Source organism: Microcaecilia unicolor, chromosome 4 (assembly GCF_901765095.1).
Source record: "Microcaecilia unicolor chromosome 4, aMicUni1.1, whole genome shotgun sequence".
Lineage (NCBI taxonomy): Eukaryota > Metazoa > Chordata > Amphibia > Gymnophiona > Siphonopidae > Microcaecilia > Microcaecilia unicolor.
Window position 1 is genome coordinate 203,417,469 of NC_044034.1, and position 22,377 is coordinate 203,439,845.

Genomic DNA, 22,377 nt, shown 5'->3' on the forward strand with positions numbered 1-22,377 from the left:
GGTGACTGTACAGCAGTGGCGTAGCCAGACCTGACATTTTGGGTGGGCCCAAAGCTAATATGGGTGGGCACTATCCATCTCCATAGCCAGGCATCATCCCTTCCTTTCCCTCCCCATAGCCCTGCATCAGCCCTTTCATGCCTACCCTCCCCCCCCCGCCAATCCATCCTAATAGCCCAGCATCAGCCCTACCCCACCCCCACCCCTCCCTGGAGCCTAGCATCAGCCCTGTTCTACCTCCTACCCACCACCCCCATAGTCTGGCATCTCCCCTCCCCCCACTCTGAAGTACACCAACATTAAATATAACACTTTTTGGGTTTTTTTTTAATGTCTTGGGCACTGCAGAGACTAACCCCACCCAGAAATCCCTCTTCATTACATATAAAACTTTTTTTTTTTAATTTTAACCTGGGTACTGCAGAACCATCCCCACCCAAAAACCCACGCCAACATGAAAAATACACCTTTTTTAAATTTTAACCTGAGCACTGAGTTTTAATGTTGGTAGGTTTCTGGGTGGGGGTGAGCTCTTCAGTGCCAAGGAGGAAAACAGGTATATTTAATGATTAAATAAATATACCTCCCCCCCCCCCCCCCCCCCCCCACCAAGGCAGTGAAGAGCCCACCACCAGCATTACACTGTACATATATTTTTAAAAAACAACATTTGTTTTACCTGGCAGGCAGCTGGGCTTATCTGTATAAACAAGAGAGCACTGCAGCAGATTTTCCGGTGCTCGGGGGGGGGGGGGGTGGACAATGCATGGCAGCCCCTGCTTTATGCATTTTAAGTAAACTCAGGACTGGCTCATACTGGTCCTTCAAACGAAACAAGGCAGCCCTTCTGCAGGAAGGGGATACAGCCAAAGCGCTGAGTGAGCAGGGCTTCTGACACAGAAAATGAAGATGGAATTGAAAGTAAAAGAGGCTGGTTCTTAATGTATAATCAAAAGTGAATTTGCAGCTCATTGAGCCCCAGTGAAACTGACTCCTCAGATCGCTAAGCTTCTCAATGATGTTTTTGCAAGTGGTGTGATTTTTTTTTTAATTTTCTTTTCTCTTTGCCCCGCATTGTACTCCATTGTTTGATCTTGGTAAATAATCCTTAGTCTCCACACTCGGAACTAAAACGGAAAAACGGAGGAGTTTTCTCATTTTGTGTCCTGGGGGGGGTGGGTGGTGTATCTGCCCCATGATTGCTTCAAAAATAGAGAGGGAATGCTACAAGAAAACAACTTTGAGCCAGCCAATCATCTCAGCCACCATTCCTAATGGCTAGCAAATGGAATTGTCAAATTCATTAATAGTGAGACACTCGTTGGAGAGCAGTGACTGCAGCAGCAATGGAACAGCGCTGGAAGGAGCCACTGTTCCCGATCTGGACCTGCACAAAAAAAGTTGATTCCGCAGGTAGGAGGAGATGCTTCCTAAACACACATGGCTGAGCCACGGTAAACTAAAAGGCTTTGCACTTCCACAGCGCAGCTGCTGCCTAACCAGTGCGTAGAAGACAGGCACCCATTGGAGCAGGACAAACTGGGTGGGCCTCAGCTAAGTTTGGGCGGGCCTGGGCCCACTCAGGCCCACCCGTAGCTACACCCCTGCTCTACAGGATGTGAAGAACAGTAGTCCTGAGCATTTTTATTTTGGGTGACACAGCCTATATTCAAATAGGGCTAGACACTTTGTGAAATAAGTGCAAAAAGACACCCAAAACCTATACTGAAAACTTACCACACCATAACAGCCCTAACCTACCTATGAAAAGACATGCTCTGGAGCACTAATATACCTACTATTGGGAAACTGGAACAAGCTGCACTGTTACACATTCCTACACAAATGCTACATGCTGGCAGAATCCTTCACCTCAGTCACACATGCAGAACATGGACAGACCCTCATCTATATAACATAAGAGTAGTCATACTGGGTCAGACCAATGATCCATGTAGCCCAGTATCCTGTTTCCAACAGTAGCCAACCCAGTTCACAAGCACCTGGCAGAAACCCAAATTGTGACAACATTCCATGCTACCAATCTAATACAGAATAGAGAGCAACAACAACAATAAAATAAAAACAAAAATTAAAATAGAGACCCCCCTCCTCTCTGCCCAAGGAAGCCAGACTCTATAAACAGTGCAATACTGGTAAAAAAGAAACAGAAATGCATTGTCTCCTGTACTTTGCAAAATAAAAATAGAAAAAAATGTACCTTTTACAAAGCAGGTACATCTCAGTCTTTACAAAGTATTAAATAAAAATCATTTTTTCTACCTTTGTTGTCTGGGAATCTGGCTGGTCCCAGTCTTTTTTTCCATGTTCCACGAGTCAGCCACACAAATTCTTTTCCAGGTTGGCCTTTCCATTTCTTCTTTCGCCTCTTGTCTTCCTTTCCTTCTCTACATCTGTTGGCACTGATCTTTTGTTTTATGTCCCCACTATGAAATAGCTGTGCATAGAGCTGCCAAGTGGTCAAGCTCCAGAAGGGAGATTTTTCAACCAGTCCTAGTGTGAACTGACATCCCAAATTCATGTGGGATTTCCATCAAAATCTGTGCTGCAGTACATTCAAAATTACTTAAGAAAATGCACTCGGACCCCTGCAGGGTTGCTAATTTGAAGCCATCGGAGATGTGTATTTTTAAATACAGTCATATTCCTAAAATCAAATTCAAAATAAAATACCTTTTTCTACTGTTTGAACAATTTCTTTTCTCATTTGCTTTGGTCCCACTGTCTCTTTTCTGTTTTCCTCTGTTTCTTCTACCATTACAGTGTCTCTTGCCCATCTGACATTTCTTCTGCTCCAAGTGCACCATCCTTCTTTCCTCTGCACCACTGTCTAGTATCTCCCTTCTGTGTCCCTTGTCCCTACCCCCCCCCCCCCAAGTTCAGCATCTGCCCTTTCTGTGTCCCCATCTCCCCCATTTTTCAGCACAAGCCTACCTGGTCTCCTCACCTCCCCCTTTTCTAATATCTGCCCTCTTGGTGTCTCCATCTCTCCCTTTTTCTAACATTGCCCTGTGCCCTCATCTTCCCCCTTTTTCCAGAATTACCTCTTTCTCCCCATCTCACCCCTTTTCCACCATTCTCCCCATATTCCCATTCTCCCCTTCCAGTAGTGCCTCTTTGTGTCCCTATATCCTCCTCCCCATTCCAGTAGTGCCCTCTCTGTGTTCCTATCTCCTTACCCCCCTTTCTAGTAGTGCCCCTGTGTCCCTATCAGTGAACAGTGAAGAAAAATGAGCTCAACCTATAGAGTTTATAATTACAGTTTCTACCTGCTATAATAATTTTTGAAGCTGTTTTAGTGATATTCGATTATTTCTTTTCTCCTCCAGCTTTTAAGGCACTGCCTATCCAACTGAAACTGCTTTAGCCTTGTTACAGATGGACCAACAATACAAAATTACAAGGTGGATGCAGCAGCTCATAAGTTTGCTTGCTTTGTTTCGCGTGAACGGCAATGACAACTGCGCGGGGAAGTAGACACAGATTAACCAAAACTGGCTTCCTTGCTTACAACGGGCTGGATAGGCTCAGTTCCACTCCTGTCTATTAAACCTTCTTGGGCAGCTTTCTCCCTTCTTCAGCTCAGCTCAGCCCCGCCCCCTTACATGTTTCGTCTGTAATGATTTTCACTGCCCTCCTGCCCGAGTCTTGCACCTACTCCTGTCTCTTCCGCCCACTCTCTCCCATCCGCGTGGTCGCTCGTTTTTAAAGCCCTGAGGCATTCTCCCTCCAACACAGGCAATTCACATGGCCAGCCTTCTGTCAGCGTCGGAGCCTCTCCTCAGGCGCGTCCCGCCGCCTCTAATGCAACTTCCTGTCTTCCTCAAAGGTGGGATGCGTCTGAGGGAGAGGCCCCGATGCTGGCAGAAGGCTGGCTATGTGAATCGCCAGTGTCAGAGGGAGAACGCCTCAGGGCTTTAAAAATGAGCGACCATGTGGATGGGAGAGAGCAGGCGGAAGAGCCAGGAATAGGTGCAAGACTCGCGTGGGAGGGGGGGGGAGGAGGCAGAGAAAGCTATTAGCAGTGCAGGCATTTGGCGCTTAGGCGCCATCTCATCTAAAAATCTGTTTGGGGGAGCGACCGTTCCCCCTGCGCCCCACCTAGCTACGCCACTGCCCTCGTGTGGGATTTGTGTTCATTCAGCAAGAGATTGCACTTCTGATTGTTCAGTACCCAGACTAAAAAAATATATACAGTGTATAATAGTGAATGCTATACTGTTATATATGGGTCTATTTATTTATTTATTAGGATTTATTTACCGCCTTTTTGAAGGAAGTCACTCAAGGCAGTGTACAATAAGAATAAATGAAACATAAGCAATAGGCTATTACAGGGTATAAGCAAAGAGATAGAACATATAGATAGGTAAGAGGAGTTAGAAAATAAGGGGACTAATTTAAAGAAAGTTGCACATGAAGTCAGAGAGGTGCTTAAATATTATCTCAGCTAGGGCAGGAGTGGATAAACATGTCCTGCTGCAGTATGTGCAGCCCGTGTCACTCCTTGTGTGTGTTTATAAGCTACCCATGGGATATGTAGCACTTAGGTACTCCCAGTTACGCCTGCCATTCACATGGTGTAAGTGAGCAACGATAACTTTGTGCACACAAATGTGGTTTATGTCTGTCTTCTATAATGGTACAACTGTCGTTATAGAAGTGGTGCTCAGCGCTTGCCATTGAGGCACCTAACGTGGCCCCCAGTTATAGAATTAACCCCCTAATTCTGGCATGCACCCAATTTGTGTGCGCAGTTTAATTGACTGAGGAGCTAATTAGCACCAATAATTGGCTTTTTAGCAAGCAATTATTGGCACTAATTAGATTTAATTGGAATTTACGTGTGTAAATTTAGATATGAGATCTGCACATATATTTTACATGCGAGTAAATAAAAAAGAGGGTTATTCAAGGTGAGTTACTTTCAGGGGCACTGGATATTTCTCTGTCCTTGGAGGGCTCACAATCTAAGTTTGCAATGGAGGGTTAAGTGACTTGCCCAAGATCACAAGGAGCAGCAGTGGGATTCAAAGCAGTCACCTCTGGGTGTCAAGATGGGTGCTCTAACCACTAGGCTACTCCTTCACTGCAATTTGTAGCTTGGGGAAAGGCATTTTATATAGAAACAAGCTGTTAAGCCCATTAAAACGGGCAAGATTTTTTATTTCTGAAATGTAATTTAAAAGTTGATGAGAGAGTGAGTGTGTGTGTGTGTGTGTGTGTGTGTGTGTGTGTGAGAGAGAGAGAGAGTGAGTGTGTGAGAGAGAGAGAAAAAGTGTGTGTCTGTCTGAAAGAGAGAGAGAGTGAGTTGAGAGAGAGTGAGAGTGTGTGGCCTTACAATTCTGAAAGGAAGAGCCAAACCGAGCTGGATCCAAGAGAGAGCAGGCGATGAGGTCAGGTTTTTGTAATGTTTTTAGTAGTAATCCATGTTTCCCCTCCCTCCCTTTGGTTTATCCCTTCTTCTCCAAGCCTAATGCGATGGTGTTGGCGGTGGGGGGGGAGGCAAAGTATATCCTCTGTTGTCAAGAAGTGTTTAGTTTCGTGGATGGAGGCATTGTCAGCTTTCGTTCAGAAGAATCTGTTGGAGCTGGAGTGACAGGGAGGGGGGGCGGTGCAGAGTGACTGCCTTTTGGCTCTTGGGATGATAAATAAAAATAAAGCCCTCGGGCGTTTGTTTTGTCTGATACTGTAGATGAATCAGGTCGTTTTTGAAGGTTTTATTAGAAGCTACTCTGGACTATGAAATAACTTGAACCAGAGAGAGGATAATGACCTTATGGTATGAGACAGGAAATGAAGTATAACAGCACCTGGCTGAGCTCTTATTTGGTTTCCTGTCCCTTCCTCTGCAGTGGTTTGCTTCTTACTTGCAGTGAGAGATGTTATCCCCGCTGGGGGGAGGAAGGATGCTTATTGGTTCAGTTTTTTTTCCTCAGACTAAGGCTAATTAGCAGAGTTTAAGACTGCACTTGAATTTCATGACACTAGACTAATAAAAAACTGTGTATTTCAATAAACGTGCAACTTCTCATCTACATACAGTGGGTACATTTCTTGGTTATGATCCAGAGGCATAATAGAAGACTGTTTGGAACCCAGTGTATGATGCAAACCTGATTCACTTTTAAACAAGAAACGTGCTAGATGCAACATGTGTATGTTTTATATGGAAACAACCTAGGTTAAAGGTGGTGTATAAAATAAATAAATAAGTAAAGTAAGTACCTTGCTCAGATGTCATGAACAGGTAGAAAGAGTGAAGGGAAAAGTGCTAACCTTTTTTTCTACTAAAAAGAGATTCTCTGTAATCTAATCTAATCCAAAATTTTATATACTGCAAAATCCAATAAAGGTCCTATGTGGTTTACAATAATAAAATCCCATATTCACATCATTACATCACATGCATCAAAATCACTTGACCTAGGATAGAAATTTCTGAAAAAGATAGGTTTTCAATCTTTTCTATAGCGCTGCATACGCCTTGTAGCGCTATAGAAAAGCTAAATAGTAGTAGTAGTTTTCAATCTTTTCCTAAAGGAGAGATAAGAACTATCCAACCTAAGGGTCTCTTTTGCTAAAGGGTTCTCGCAAGGCAATCCAGAGCTACTGCTGGCCCAAAAGGGTGGCGGTAACTGCTCCCTCCGAAATGGCCCCATGGCAAGTGCGAAGTTACTTTTGTTGGGCTTTTCCCCCACTGCAGTAAAATGGACACTGGCACTAGTGGAAATATTTGCCTCAATGGGTGGTGGTAACTGCTCCCTCCAAAATGGCCCCATGGCAAGTGTGAAGTTACCGCATGTTCATTTCTTTTTTTGTGCTTTTTACCCACTGCAGTAAAATGGACACTGGTACGCTGCAAAAACGGCCATCGCTGCTAGTGCAGGGCCCCTTTCACCGCAGCTTAGTAAAAGGGCCCCTGTGTGTCAAAGGGAAGTCATTCCAAATGGATACAGAATAGGTGGAAAAAGAAACTTTCCTATGCTTACTGTAATGTAAACCTGCCAAAGAAGGATAAGCCAGTAATGATTATTAGAGTGACAAATATTAGCAGATGAAAGAAAAGTAAAATCTAACTGATTTATCAAAGAATTAGGAGCCAAGCCTTAAATACATTTATAAGTAAAACATAAAACCTTGAACATCACTCCTGCTGACATCGGGAGCCAATGTAGAGACCGCAGCAATGTTGTAATGCTGTCAAATTTAGAATAGCAGAAAATCATAGCTGCCATATTTTGCAGCAATTGCAATTTGGTGATGGTTTTAGAAAGCCACTGTTTACCTGTGGAGGTCCATAACATGCAGAGAATCCAAGCAGGTATGGTGGGGTGGGGTGGGGTGTGGTGTGGTGTGTGCGAGGCTTGAATGATGGAAAAATCTTGACATGTACCCTGTTTCACAAAGAATAGACATGTATAGGGAAAAATATCCTCATTGGTTTTTATACCAGCTCAGAGCCACACATGGGTTTAAAAAAAAAATACCAGCAACTCGTGGCTGACACACTCAAATATAAAATGTAAAGCACAACATATGAGTAGAATAAAGGATTTTTCCACCACCTGCATAAATATATGTGAGGAGAAAAAGACTTCAGTGGCCACTCTTGGCTGAACTCAAAAAGCCATAGAGCCTTACAGAAGGCACATCATAAGTCAGAAAAAACTCCTCTTGAAAACATCAATAAATGTCCATATGGTTATATTACTTCTCTAGACATCCACTATCTTTTAAAGTTTCAATTTTCTTTCAATTATTTTTTTAAAATGTACATATTCTACAAAAGCACACTTGTCTTATGCATGGAAGCTCAATGTCTATAGCGGAAAGACAAATTTTCTGAAAATTAATCAAAATGTTTTGCTTGTAGATATCTCTAATGGAAGAGTAAAGTAGTTCAATGTAAGAACATAGTTTATATACTTTTTATCTTTACAGAAAGGCACAGAAAAGAATGTGACAATGACCAGGGAGCTTTTACTCAAGAAGAGATGTTTGGATTCATCAATCACGACTATGATAATCGATTCTTAAAGTTATCCAAAGACTCCAGCGAAGTGCTTTATAGCCAAATCAACAAGCTCCCAAAAGAAAATACCACACCCACAGAATCTTGTGGGGAATCAACAGTATCACAGCGTTACTTACAAGGAGGTATGTAATATAGAGCAGTTTTCTTATTATTAATGGATAAAGGAGTGCGGTTGCTGCCTTGGTTCATCTGATACTATAAAGACAAGCTGTGTTAAGAGCTAAAGTTTGTTATGCCTTGCGGTAGAAATTTGTTGGCCCATGCTGTTTCTTGCACTAAAAAGACAGCCTTTGCGCTAAAAATCCCATGTTAGCTGCCTAAAGGGGGAGTGGGAGAGAAATGGGTGTGACATGGGTGGGCTGAGATGACAGCTAGCACATGGGTCTGGTACCGTGCACTAGCTGTCGTGGCTGTCAATAGCGCAGCTGAACTTACTGACATCTCAAGAGATATCTCCTTATATAGAAGAGTGCCCCAGTAGCTGTAGTACTGCAAGATTACTGCAAGTGGAGGAATATCCTAGTAGTTAGAGCACCAGTGTTGATATCCAGATATGGCCAGTTCAAATCCCACTACCGCTCCTTATGATCGTGGGCAAGTCACTTAACCCTCCATTGCCTTAGATGCAAAATTAGATTGTGAGCCCTCTAGGGACAGAAAAATACCCGAATATAACTCATCTTGAGCTACTAGTGAAAAAGGTGTGAGCAAAATCCAAATAATTTAAAAAAAATTACTGCTACGGATCATTGGTGCCATTTTTGATTACAGCATCAACCTAGGTGGCAGCGGAGGAGGATCACTGCTGCCTAGAAATACTGCCCTACCAGTGCTGACCCCTGGGTAATTCTGGGGGGGGGGGGGGGGGGGGGGGAGAATGAGGAGGGTGATCAACGTTTTGCTGACTACTGCCTGTGTTAAGCCAGGAAATCCATTGCTGGGTCATATTCTGGCCCCAGCATTGAATTTCCGGGTTTCAGGAGAGGCTAATGCATAGCTGGTTAAATGCAATATTCAGCACTTAACCGGCTATGAGGCACTGAGGGGCTCTTTTACTAAAGGGTTGCTACATGGCAACGGGCTTGCCGCATGGCAACCTGGAACTACCGCTGGCCCAGTGTGGCCCCTGGCTGTAGTTCTGCCTTGAGCATGCACCATTTCTGGTGCTATGGAAAATAATTCCATAATTTCTAGTGTGGCGCTAACCCATGATGCTACCTGGTTACCACCGGGTTATCGCAGGAGCCCTTACTGCCACCTCAATGGGAGGTGGTAGGTGCTCCCCCCACATGGCCACGTGATAAGAATAATCTTACCACAATGGCAATGTCTTTTTTAGGGGCTTTTTACCCGCTGTGGTAAAAATGGCCCTGGTGCACAGCAAAAACGGCCCCAGCCACTACCACAGGGCCCTTTGTATCGCAGCTTGATAAAAGGACCCCTGAATAAAGATAGGACTTACTTTTATGTGGTCCTATTTATGCAGTTACTCTGGCTGGTTAAGTTCTGAATATCAGTACTTAACTGGCCAACTCTGTCCCCAGGACACCTCCAAAATAGCTAGTTTTCAGTTCGTCGTTAACCAGTTATTTTCAGTGGCAATAACCAGTTACATGCAGGTGAAAATTAGCAGTTAGCCCCAAACAGGCAATTTAACTGGCCAGGCAGGAGCTGTTTCTGGATGGTTAAATCACTTTGAATGTTGTCTTTTGCTCATACACTCCTAACTAAAGAAAGGAGGTTTTTAACTCCTGAGAGCTGGTAAAAAAAAAAGGTATTTAGTCCAATAAAAAAGTATCACCAAATTCTGCTTTCTTGTTTTGTTTTTATTTATTGACCAGTCTTTTTATACTGATCTTCGTTAATAACATTTGTTCTTTACCTTTTGTTATACTAAACTATGGCTAAGTTAAAGTGAGTTGTACAAACACTTCTAAGAGTGAGTTTCTTAAAGTAAATGAAACAGTTTATCAAAATTGAAATTTTATACAAAAGGCATAGTTTTAAGGGAAGAAAGAGCTAGGATCCATTTCTGCCAACGAATATCCCAGAAGTAAGAGTTTTTACAACCTCTATGTCCATGCCATCTAGAAAGGATTGAAGAGAAAAGTACTGATGTGCAATGGGGAGATTTAAAGTAACATAAAAATTATTTGGATGGAAGACTCAAGGAGTGAGAAAATAGGAAAATTGGAGAATCAATAGCAATTTTTATTAGTACTATTAGTATCATGAGCAGGGATGGATCCCCTGCCTAGTGGACCCAAATGTCTGAGGGGGACCCTTCTCATTATCGAGGCAGGCTTAGAGGCATATTTTCAAAGCACTTTGGGAGGCTAAGTTCCATAGGTTTCTATGGAACTTTGGGAGGCTAAGTGCTTTGAAAATGAGCCTCTTAGCGTAACAGCTACCTATATAGTCCGGTGTTTTTCATAAACTCTGCTGAAACTCTGATGTTTGCCATTTATTAATTCTTGTGTCAATACCCTACAATACAACACTAACAGTAACTTGACCAAGCAAAATATTTTCTTTTCTTCCATCTTCTCTTTTTATGGATATTTTATTGTAATCCAAGGAATCTAAATTAATAAAATAAATAAATACCAATATCTACCTAGTCTACTTTTTGTACTCTATGCAACCTACTTCCACTTACATCATTTATGTCATTTGTCATTGACATTTTGTCAGTTGTTGTTAATACTGTTATTGTTAAATGGATAAGCTTTTAACTATCACTGCTAAGCACAAACTTTGAAAAGAAAGAGATAAGAAAGAACTGGAATTACTAAAAAATGTGAAACCAATGTTGTCTTTTCGATTTGTGTCTTAGTTGGTGGATTGCAGCCAGGGTCCCCTTGCGGGCAACAGATCAGGCAAGAGATGAGCCAGACTCAGAGGTGGAAGGAAAGTTAATGTCAGTGGTTGCAGCAGGGACAGGCGATGATGTCAGACAGCAATTACTGATTACATGTGCAAAAGCCAGTGAACTAGGTCATTGATGTTATGAACATATTTGTTTAATTTTAAAACACGACTTAATGTTATACGCCTACTTGTATAAATTCAAAACATTTGCACAGTTGCATGTATATTATGTTTCTTGTGTCATGGATACTAATACTATGTACTTGGCAGTTGCAGCCAGGAAGGGGGAAGAGGACCCCAGGGGCCCACAAACTTGTGATCTGTCCCTGGTCATGGCTACCAGGTGTTTACCCACAGAATATTAGGAACATGCATTCATTTGGAACAGTATTAGAAACGCCAGTGACATTCCCCACACCATTTCATATCAGGAGCAAACAAAAATTGTTGCTTTTCCCCCCCAAGTCATTATCAGTGCATAGTATTGTTCAATAGGCATCTAGGAGTACTCAATAGGCTTCCATTGAAGAAGAGTATGTCTATTGATAACACAGAAGACACAACAGACAACCAAGTCCAAATCGTAGATACAAGGGGCCCAACATTCAGACCGCTGCAGTTAGCCGGCCTGACTCCCATGGTCAGTGCTGAGCCCGGGTATTCAATGCCAGGCTGTTTCTGGTGACCGGCATTGAGTGCTGGCCAGTTAAGTTTAAATCGACTAAAGATATTCTAGCTATTTTGGCAGCTGAATTTGGCAACCAAATGTAGCCAGCGATGCACTGAATATTAGCGGATAGCCAGCTATATCTCACGGTATAACCGGTTATCCGCTAAACTCTAACCTGCAGTATTCAACGGGAGATAACTGGCGATCTCCCACTCAGTATCACCAGATAGCCGGTTAAGTGCCATTTAACTGGCCAGGAGCTGATTATAACAACTTTTAAGATGAACCAATCAGGAAACAGGATATCCTCACTGAAATTTGGCCATCTGTATTTGTATAGAATAGTGTAGAAAAATGAGCACAAAATACAGAGTTTATAACTGCTGTTTCTACCAGTTACAATAATTTTTAAAGCTGTTTTAGTGCTTTTCAATTTTTATTTTACAATATTTATATCTATATATGGGAAGCTTTCAAGTATATTAAAAAGCTGTCAATAAGTAAAAAAAGAAAAATAATCTTTTGTCCTCCACCTTTTAAGGCACTGCCTATCCAGCTGGATTAGGTGCAGACTTTTTACAGATGGACCACACATAAGCAGTCCGTTATGTCTAATAATCATTTGCTATTGTTTTCAATAGCGTTTGCTATTGTTTTGGGTGAACTATAATGGCGGCAAGTTCCACCTACTAGCTTCAGTCTATATAATGGACTCCTTGGTGGTGCTGGTGTGGGGAGAAATGAAGCTTCTCCTCCCCCACCATCTACCATACAAATACTGATACATTGTAACACAGCCCTCCCCTTTCATCTTCTCTCTCAATCAGACATACTGAAAACCAACACACACACACACAAAAACACAAACATACCCATGCGCATGCACAGACACACTGCACATTGAAAGTTTTGACTCTGATTTATGCATTGCAGTATGGTACCCTCCCCCTCCCCACACACACACATTATTTGGGAAGACAACAGCTATCTATTCCGTCTCTATTTTGCAGAAAGACAGAGCATTCTATTTCTCAGTTGCTAGGTCATTTGAATGGAATAAGTTGCCTGATACCATGAGGCTCATGGGCAACACTGCTGTGTTTATGAAGCAGCAAAAAAGTTTTCTTTTTACTCAGGCCTATAGTGGCTGATTGTGTGACAGGAAGTGCAGCAAGATGAATAGTCCAGATAATCACTTTGATAATACTGTGTATGCTGATATCTGAAGTGAAAACATTTTTGTGGAGGCCTTTGCTGGTGTTTGATGTTTTCTTAATGCAAAGGTAGAATTAATGATGGTAGTGTGTAACTGTCTGTGTATGATGTATGTTTTTATTGTTCCCCACTTAGTTGAAGATGGGTTATAAATGTGGAAATTATATTAATAGCTATATTTTAGTAAAGAACATATTTTGAATAGTGAAATGTGCAGAATTGTTTATAAATATTTAATAATAAATGTGACATTAAGGAATGGTGAAGGATACTTCTGTATAAAAATAACTTTAAAAAATTATGTGGAGGGGCATTTTCGAAAGGTCGTCCAAGTCTGAATGAGGATACCCTCACGAAATCGGCCAAAATCAGGTAGGTATAATGGAAAAATAGTATGGACGTCCTTAGACATTCTATTATCGCAGTTGAAAATGCCCAAATCAGGGACACCGAAAGTATAGGAAAAATACTGCAAAGACGTCCTTAGTACAGTAACAAGGACGCGTTTCTCACAGAACTGCCGAAGCACGTCCATCTTACTAGGCCGACCTAAGGACGGCGGCCCTGTAACAACATTGGTGAGGGCCAGGAAGGAGCTACAAACAGCTGGGTCATCTTTTATTTTTTTATTTGTAGCATTTGTATCCCACATTTTCCCACCAATTTGCAGGCTCAATGTGGCTTACATTTGCCATAGTGGCGGTTGCCATTTCCGGGTAACAAAATTACAAATGGTGTTGCATTAAGGTGCATACATACATGGCAACCTAGATGGCACATCACATACGTGGAACAGTTCATGGTGTGTATATATATATATATATATATATATATATATATATATATATATATATATATACTGTGTGCATACATACATGGTAAAGAAGAATACATTATGGTATTGCATGAAGGTTTCTGGATAATAATTGGATTATAACATACATTAGGTCATCGATTATGGAGGTATCAGCAATGGTATATAGTGCTGAGGAGAAAAGGGAAAACAAGGGTAAAAGCATTAGATGGATGTTTACTTCATCACAATTGCAATATAATACATCAGGTACAGAAGGGCACAGGCTAGGGGAATTATATAGGCACCAGGCTGTAGCCACCTGCAGGTAATTTAAAGTAGGAACTGTAACCAGAACCCCTCTCCCTCACCATGACTTAAGGGCTCAAGGCCGTGGTAGGCACGCACCTGTGGCCACCTTGAAAATAGTTTGCAGGATAGAATTTAGAAATGTTCCATAACTATGGAGGATTGTAGGACTGTGTTGAATAATGTGGAAAAGACGTTCAGTGCATATATGCTTCCCCCCCCTCCCCACCCCCAACAACCTTCAGAATGGGTGGGCACTTCATAAAAGGGGACTGGGGTTCACCACATAAAGAAGGATGGAACCTATAGGGGAGCGGTGCAGCAGCTCCAATGGCTGGATCACAGTATCGAGGGCCTACGGAGTGACCTGAAAGCACACAGTGCAGCACTGATGCAGCAGCAAGTGATGTCTCCTTCCACCACTGCACAGCAACCACCGGCAAACCTGTTGAAAATAGAGGTAAGATTTGAATGCAGAGAACATAGAGAGGATGGGGAGCCCTTGACCATGAGGGATGCACACATCCATTTTCAGGGCCTCTCCCCCTCCCCCTTCCCCACCCCACAGGCAGCCACACTGAGTGTGTCCAATAGAGAACAAGACATCTGCACAATGAATTGGGTAGAAACAATCATGGCTCTCAGAGTGCAGTGTATTACTTGACCAGCTGTCCTGCAAGATGCAAGAAGTGTTTGTTTAGTACCTAGCAGAAAAGGAAGAGGTGGCTGAGAGGTATGAGCTTACCTTGAACTTGTGGTACAATGGAACCAAAGCAACCACCCAACGGCAAGGGTAATTTCAGCGACCCTGAAATTGAACTGCTGGTTCAGGAAATGCAGAGGAGGCACACGCATCTCTTTGCTCCCATGGGCCAGAGGCTAGCTGCTACAATGAAGCAGCGAGAATGGGAGGCAGTAAGGGACCGGCTCAACGCGGTTTTCCACTGTGGCAGGGATGTGGAAGACTGCAAACGAAAGTGGAGCCGGCTGAGGCGTGATGTCAGGAGGAAGGCTGGTGCCAGTCCCCCAGCAGATGACACCACTAACTTGACCCCCATTGAGCGCATCATTCATGGGCTCTTGCCCCAGGAGGGGATCCATGGCATTGGGTCCCTTGACACGTCAGTACAGCCTGAGGGCTCAGGTAGGTTGACCATTCGGAAGCTGGGGTATGTGTTGTGTTGTATTACACTCTGTTTTACACAAGTGGGGGTCCTCAGTAGGGAAAGGGAGGAGAACACCACATGCAATGCAAATCACTATTTATTACAGACCATGACACAGGGAGTAGCAGGGGGATGGGGGAGGGGGAGAGTTTCCAGCAATGTATATAATATATGTAAATAATATATATAAAATATAAATAGTGGAGGAGTGGCCTAGTGGTTAGGGTGGTGGACTTTGCTCCTGGGGACCTGAGGAACTGAGTTCGATTCCCACTTCAGGCACAGGCAGCTCCTTGTGACTCTGGGCAAGTCACTTAACCCTCCATTGCCCCATGTAAGCCGCATTGAGCCTGCCATGAGTGGGAAAGCGCGGGGTACAAATGTAACAAAAATAAATAAATAAAATAAAAAATGTGTGTAAATTAGCACTGTTTCACAGCTTTGGGGGGTCTTCCCCATCACCAGACTCTGCATATCTCCTTCCCACACCTCTATGCTGTAGCCACTGTGTCCTCTGCACTCCTTCCACAGTTCTATGTCTACCCACCTGCCTGTGTGGCCCTCTTGCACATCAGTCTCTGTAGTATACTGCGCTCCTTGTCTCCAGCTCTGTACCATGTACAATGACATCTGTGGCTTGCTTGCCAATCCCATTCCTCACGATCTCTTTACTGGGTCTTTGCCTGTGGGGCTATGTATATGAATGCTGAAAAACAAAAGTGGGTTATTTTGACCAACACACTTCCTCCCCTTTTGCTATGTAGGTGATGACAGCCAGTCGCAGGAAGAAGCTGGCCCTAGTGGCCACCAGCCCCAGCACACAGAGTAGCAAACCAGTGGGCCTGCACAAGAAACCACACAGGACCATGGGGTGGAACCACAGGACCCAGCAGCAGCAGTGCCGGCTCTCCCTCCACCACCCACAGCAGAGGCTCTCCCTCCACCACCTGCAGCAGAGGCTCTCCCTCCACCACCCTCAGCCTTTTCTGATGGTGGCACTGAGGAAGAAGCTGAAGATGCAGAAGTGGGAGCACCTCCTCAGCAAATGCCATCCAGCCAGAGGAGGCAGCTACTGCGCCTCGCCACACAATTGCTGGGCCAGAATGTGCAGATGGAAGACTACCGGTGCCAGAAATTGGAGCTGCAACGGGAAGCGCTTCAGGCCCAACGGGAAGTGCTCCAGGTGCAACGGGAAGTGGTACAGGCAAATATACTACTACTACTACTTAACATTTCTAGAGCGCTACTAGGGTTATGCAGCGCTGTACAATTTAACAAAGAGAGACAGTCCCTGCTCAAAGAGCTTACAATCTAATAGACAAGTGAACGGTCGGTCCGATAGGGGCAGTCAAATTGGGGCAGTCTGGATTCACTGAACGGTAAGGGTTAGGTGCGGAACGCAGCATTGAAGAGGTGGGCTTTAAGCAAAGACTTGAAGACGGGCAGGGAGGGGGCTTGGCGTAAGGGCTCAGGAAGGTTGTTGCAAGCATAGGGTGAGGCGAGACAGAATGAGCGGAGCCTGGAGTTGGCGGTGGTGGAGAAGGGTACTGAGAGGAGGGATTTATCCTGTGAACGGAGGTTACGGGCGGGAATGTAAGGGGAGATGAGGGTAGAAAGATAGTGAGGGGCAGCAGACAGAGTGCATTTGTAGGTAAGAAGGAGAAGCTTGAATTGAATGCGGTATCTGATCGGAAGCCAGTGAAGTGACCTGAGGAGAGGGGTGATATGAGTATATCGGTTTTGGCGGAATATGAGACGTGCAGCAGACTTCTGAACAGATTGAAGGGGGGATAGATGGCTAAGTGGGAGGCCGGGGAGGAGTAAGTTGCAGTAGTCCAGGCGAGAGGTAATGAGAGCGTGGACGAGAGTTCGGGTGGTGTGTTCAGAGTGGAAAGGGCGAATTTTGCTGATGTTAAAGAGGAAGAAGCGACAGGTCTTGGCTATCTGCTGGATATGCGCAGAAAAGGAGAGAGAGGAGTCAAAGATGACTCCGAGGTTGCGGGCAGATGAGACGGGGAGGATGAGGGTGTTATCAACTGAGATAGAAAGTGGAGGAAGAGGAGAAGTGGGTTTTGGTGGAAAGACGATAAGCTCAGTCTTGGACATGTTCAGTTTCAGGTGGCGGTTGGACATCCAGGCAGCAATGTTGGATAAGCAGGCCGATACCTTTGCCTGGGTCTCCGCGGTGATGTCTGGTGTGGAGAGATACAGTTGGGTGTCATCAGCATAGAGATGATACTGGAAACCATGAGATGAGATCAGGGAGCCCAGGGAAGAGGTGTAGATTGAGAAGAGAAGGGGTCCAAGGACAGATCCCTGGTGAACACCACAGATAAGGGGATGGGGTGGAGGAAGATCCATGAGAGTGAACTTTGAAGGTGCGGTGGGAGAGATAGGAGGAGAACCAGGAGAGGACAGAGCCCTTGAACCCAAATGAGGACAGTGTGGCAAGAAGTAAGTCATGATTGACAGTGTCAAAAGCGGCGGATAAATCGAGGAGGATGAGGATGGAGTAGTGGCCTCTGGATTTGGCAAGGAACAGGTCATTACAGACTTTAGAGAGTGCTGTTTCTGTCGAGTGAAGAGGGCGAAAACCGGATTGAAGCGGATCGAGGATGGCATGAGAGGAGAGAAAATCAAGGCAGCGGCTGTGGACTGCGCGCTCAAGTATCTTGGAGAGGAAGGGTAGGAGGGAGATGGGGCGTAGTTGGAGGGACAGGTAGGGTCTAGTGATGGTTTTTGAGGAGTGGCGTGACTACGACATGCTTGAAGGTGTCTGGGACAGTTGCAGTGGAGAGAGAGAGGTTGAGGATATGACAGATGGAGGGGGTGATAGTAGGAGAGATGGTGTTAAGTAAGTTGGTGGGGATGGGATCAGAGGAACAAGTGGTGCATTTTGAGGAGGAAAGAAGGCGGTGGTTCCTCCTCGGAGATATCAGGAAAGGAGGAGAAGGAGGTCTGGGTTGGTTGGTTGAGGGAGAGGGTTGAAGGGTGAAGAGGAGGAGGTGGCTTTGTAGTGAACTCAAGGTTGATCTTTTGCACCTTGTCGCGGAAGTAGTCAGCCAGTGATTGAGGAGAGAGCGAGGGGGGGTGGGATCGGAGGGCACTTTGAGGAGGGAGTTAAGGGTGGCGAAGAGACGACGAGGGTTAGAGCTGAGAGAATTGGTCAATTGGGTCTAATAGTCCTGTTTGGCAAGGAATAGTGAGGACTGGAAGGAGGATAGCATGAATTTGTAGTGAAGGAAATCTGATACAGCAGCTCCAACGGCTGGAGCACAGCATCGAGGGCCTACACCGTGACCTTAGAGCACCTAATACAGCCCTGATGCAGCAACAACGACTGGCGTCGACTTCCACCACTGCACAGCAACCACCTGCTAAGAAGAGGAGCTTGAGATCCTCAGCCTCCCCAGCCACTAGTCCAGCAGCCACCACACCAGCTCCCCTTCTGGGTTCTGTGCCCAGGTTGCAGGGAAGCCACAGAGCGCAAGGTGGCTGGACTTCCACAGGGCAGCCAAAGCAACAGGCTGCCTTGTGAACACAGAGGAGGAGAGTGGGAGTTCATTAGAGGACTCTCAACAGAGTTCCACTGCAGCACCAGCTGCAAAGGAACACGGTGGGAGGGGTAGGAGGGGACGGGGACGAGGCCAGGGGAGGGGGCAGGGAAAGTGATGGGACATGCTGGGGGGTGAGGGTTGGAGGTAGGGGAATATGCACAGAGCGGATGATGGTGGTGGGAGGGGGGGTGGTGTTGGTGTGTAAATACACAGTGATAGAAATAATTGTCAAGTTACTCTCACACAAAACTTGTCTCGATCAGTCTTTGCCTGGCTCTGACCCCCAGCTGGTGTGCACTCTGCTCTGTGGGCAGGAGGTGGAGGGGGCTCCTCATCCTGTTCATCTGGGGCCTGCTGCTTTGGTGGCTGTGGCTCTTCTGGGAAGGCCTGTCCTCTGCGCATTGCTAAATTATGCAGCATGCCAGAAATATCTTTGCCACCTTTTGGGGGCTGTACAGGAGCTCCCCTCCAGAACGGTCCAGACATCAGAACCTGTTCTTAAGTTGTCCGAAGGTGCGCTCGATGATGCAATGGGAGGTGCAATGTCTACTGTTGTAGTTCTCCTCTGACCCTGTTTGTGGGTGCACTTTGGTGGTCATGAGCCAACTCCGCTGTGGGTAGCCTCTGTCACCTTTGGGGAGAAGCAGGATGAGAAAGATGAGTGTGTATTGTTTGGAGCGGGTACCTTGTGGGGGGGGGGGGATTGTGGGTTTTGCTGGAGGGAGACAGTGCTGAGGGCTGCCTATCGGAGGAGGTATAGTTTGGGCAGATCCATGCTGCACTTACCTAGGAGCCATCCGCCGGTGATCTCCCCTCACTCAAACCTGCGGAAGATTCCTGAGTGCTGCGTGATGGGTGGAGCCTGGGTATCGGGCACACACGTCTAGAATCTCCCCCTGGGCGTCACATTCAACTTGCATATTGAGTGAGTGGAATGCTTTCCTGTTCCTATAAGTGGCCTCTCGTGCCCGGGGGGGGGGGGGGGAGGGGGGGGGGGGGGTCTGAGTGCGACATGTTTGCAGTCAATGGTGCCTTATGACTGAGGGAAGCGAGCTACGGTGCAGAAGTCAGCCATGTTGTTCTGCAGGACCTGGGGGGTGGTGGGAAGGTGATGTACTCAGAGGTGTGGGTAAGGAAGCCATCAAGGAACTGGGTGAGGCAGTTAGAAATGGAAGCCTAGGTGAGACCCGTGTTCACAGCTAGGACAGACTGGAAACTCCCAGTGGCCAGAAAAGATAGAGAAGCAGTGATCTTTAGGTGCACAGGGATGGGGTTGTTCCTATGGGTCCTGGGCTGCAGGAGGGGTTTGAGCTGGTCACAAAGGTGCTGAATGGCAGCCTATCAAACCGGTACCTAGTGAGACAACTGCAGGTCAGTGAGGTCTAGGAAACTGCTACAGGGCCTGAAAACTCTGGGGCGTGAGTACCTCCTGCGGTGCCTCCCCTCTTCCTCCAACATGTAAGCCACCTGTGCATTTAATGCCTCCATTTCCCCACACTACAGGTGCAATGCAGTGACACCAGTGTTCACCTCTCCCTACCAACTTGGTGAAGCACAGTAGCAACAAACAGAAGCGTCACTCACTCTCCCACCACAAACACCCACTACCAACTCTCCTGCCACACCCTCTAGCCACTCACTCTCCAAGCAGCAAATGACAGTTTTCACAAACACACTGAAGCAGTACACAGGACAAAGACAAGCAAGAGACTACAAACAGGTAAGGGAATGAATTATGAACTTGGGACAGTGAATGGAGAGGGATAGGGAGAGGGGATGGGGGAGATAAAGGAAGGAGTAGTGGTGTCTGGGTTTGGAGGCTGGAAGGGAAAGCTGAAAAGTTAAAACACAAATGAGGCAGGTGAAGGGGAAAACGTTCCGACTACGGCACACAGACAAAGGTAACAGGTACTGGAACAAACTCTCAGCTTTCTCTCCAACAACGCTCTCTCAGCCACTCTCCAACTGCACAAAATCGCTAATGGGTCTAAAGACGACTTCCCCCTTACTCTGGTTGCTTTTATTTCAGGTCTACTAAGGACGCCCATGTTCAGACCCATGCAAAACCATTTCGCAAGCCGTTATATGCTGGGGGCGCCTATCACGTAACACCGCCCCTAACACGCCCCCGGTGGAGACGACCATAGATGGGCGTCCTCTACGGTCCAGTTTGATTATTGGGATTTGGGCGACCTTCTTTCACAGGGACCCCATGTGCCTTTTGTGTCGCTTTTTTGGGGCGCCCTTTTCTTTTGAAAATGCCCCTGATAGGGACCCTTATGCTGAGCTGCATTAGGCACTAATGGATGCCTATTGCAGCAGAACATGGAGTACGGTGGGATGCGCTACAGTGTCGTGCGGTAATTTTAGAATGCGCAGCTTGCTAAATAATTTTTTGTATATTTTTTGAAGGGCATGCAGGGGCAGAGAGTGGGGCGTTCCTGCGCTAACCAGTTAGCCCATCCTCATTAGCATGTACTAACTGATTAGCATACGGAAAAACACAGTAGCCCTTTCTGCCTACATAACAGGTGGTGGTAAATGCTGCCACAACGATTTTTTAAAATGGCCGGTTACGTGCTGAATATCAGCACGTAACCGGCTAAGTGGACGAAAGCTGGATGGAAGGGGGAGAGAAGGTGAACAGAAGCCGGATGGAAGGGAGAGTGAAAATGGATAGAAGCTGGATGGAAGGGAGAGAGAAAGTGAACAGAAGCTGGATGGAAGGGGAAGAGACGGTGGGCAGATGTTGGATGAAAGGGAGAGAAGGTGAGCAGAAGCTGGATGGAGGAGAGAGCAAAGGTGGGGCTGAAACTGGGTGGAAGGTAGGACTCAATACCATTGGCAGCAACAGGGGGGGGGGGGGGGGAGATGGGGCACTGTGACCTGAGAAAGTTTGGGAACCACTGCATTTATCATAAAATTTTACAAAACAATTTTATAATTTGTGTTTACCAGCTTGTATCATTTGCACATGCACCTGTGTGCTCTGCCCACTAGCAAAGTATTCACTATCAAATCACTGTGTGCATTTTCCCCCCTAGTTCTATAAGAGGTCATTTACACATACGTAGTAACCAACTTTTCAAAATGATTTGGGATGCTAAACTCAACATATGTGAATGCTGTCTGGTCACAATAAAGGCGTTTGATCAATATTGAGGGTGTTCAAACGTCAACAGCACATGTAGAGCTGGCACCTATCCCTCCCAATATGGCGGTTCACCCACCAATACATAGGAAGAAATAAATCACCCAAGGCTGCATCAGCTAGGAGTTAATTAGATACCTTAGTTCTTATCAAGTATTTGTATAATTAGCAGATCAGTGATATCTCACTGGAAGTACAGAACGTTGCTATACAAAAGTACTGCTATATCTGAGACTTCAAAGAATATATATCCAATCAAATACTTGTATTTATTATTCTCCAAATATATGTACAATCAATTGCTTGTGGGAGTACAGTATCACAGCTACACATAGGTGTTCTCTGTGTCTGAGTTTATAATGCTTTATTTTAGGGTCTTTTTCACCCTTACCCCAAATTACCAGCTAAAGCCAATTTGCAGATATAAAAGACTCAAGGATACTTATGAGAAAGCAATAGGATTACTTGCCAATTGATTGGTTTTCTCATGGGAGTGCAGCCCTGCTTGCACAAAGGTGCTGGCTGTGACTGTCTTACCCCATTGAAGCAGCAAGTACAATCACTTATATACGTTCATTAACATAAC

The 22,377-nt window shown here is 45.4% G+C and overlaps 1 protein-coding gene across 1 annotated transcript in view; it reads left to right on the forward strand.

Moving 5' to 3' along the window:
* LOC115468950 (circularly permutated Ras protein 1-like) overlaps positions 1-22,377 on the forward strand; it is a 182,280-nt gene that overhangs the window by 9,895 nt on the left and 150,008 nt on the right. Inside the window, 1 exon segment of the mRNA XM_030201133.1 lies at positions 7,966-8,181. Coding sequence (XP_030056993.1) covers positions 7,966-8,181 — 216 coding nt within the window.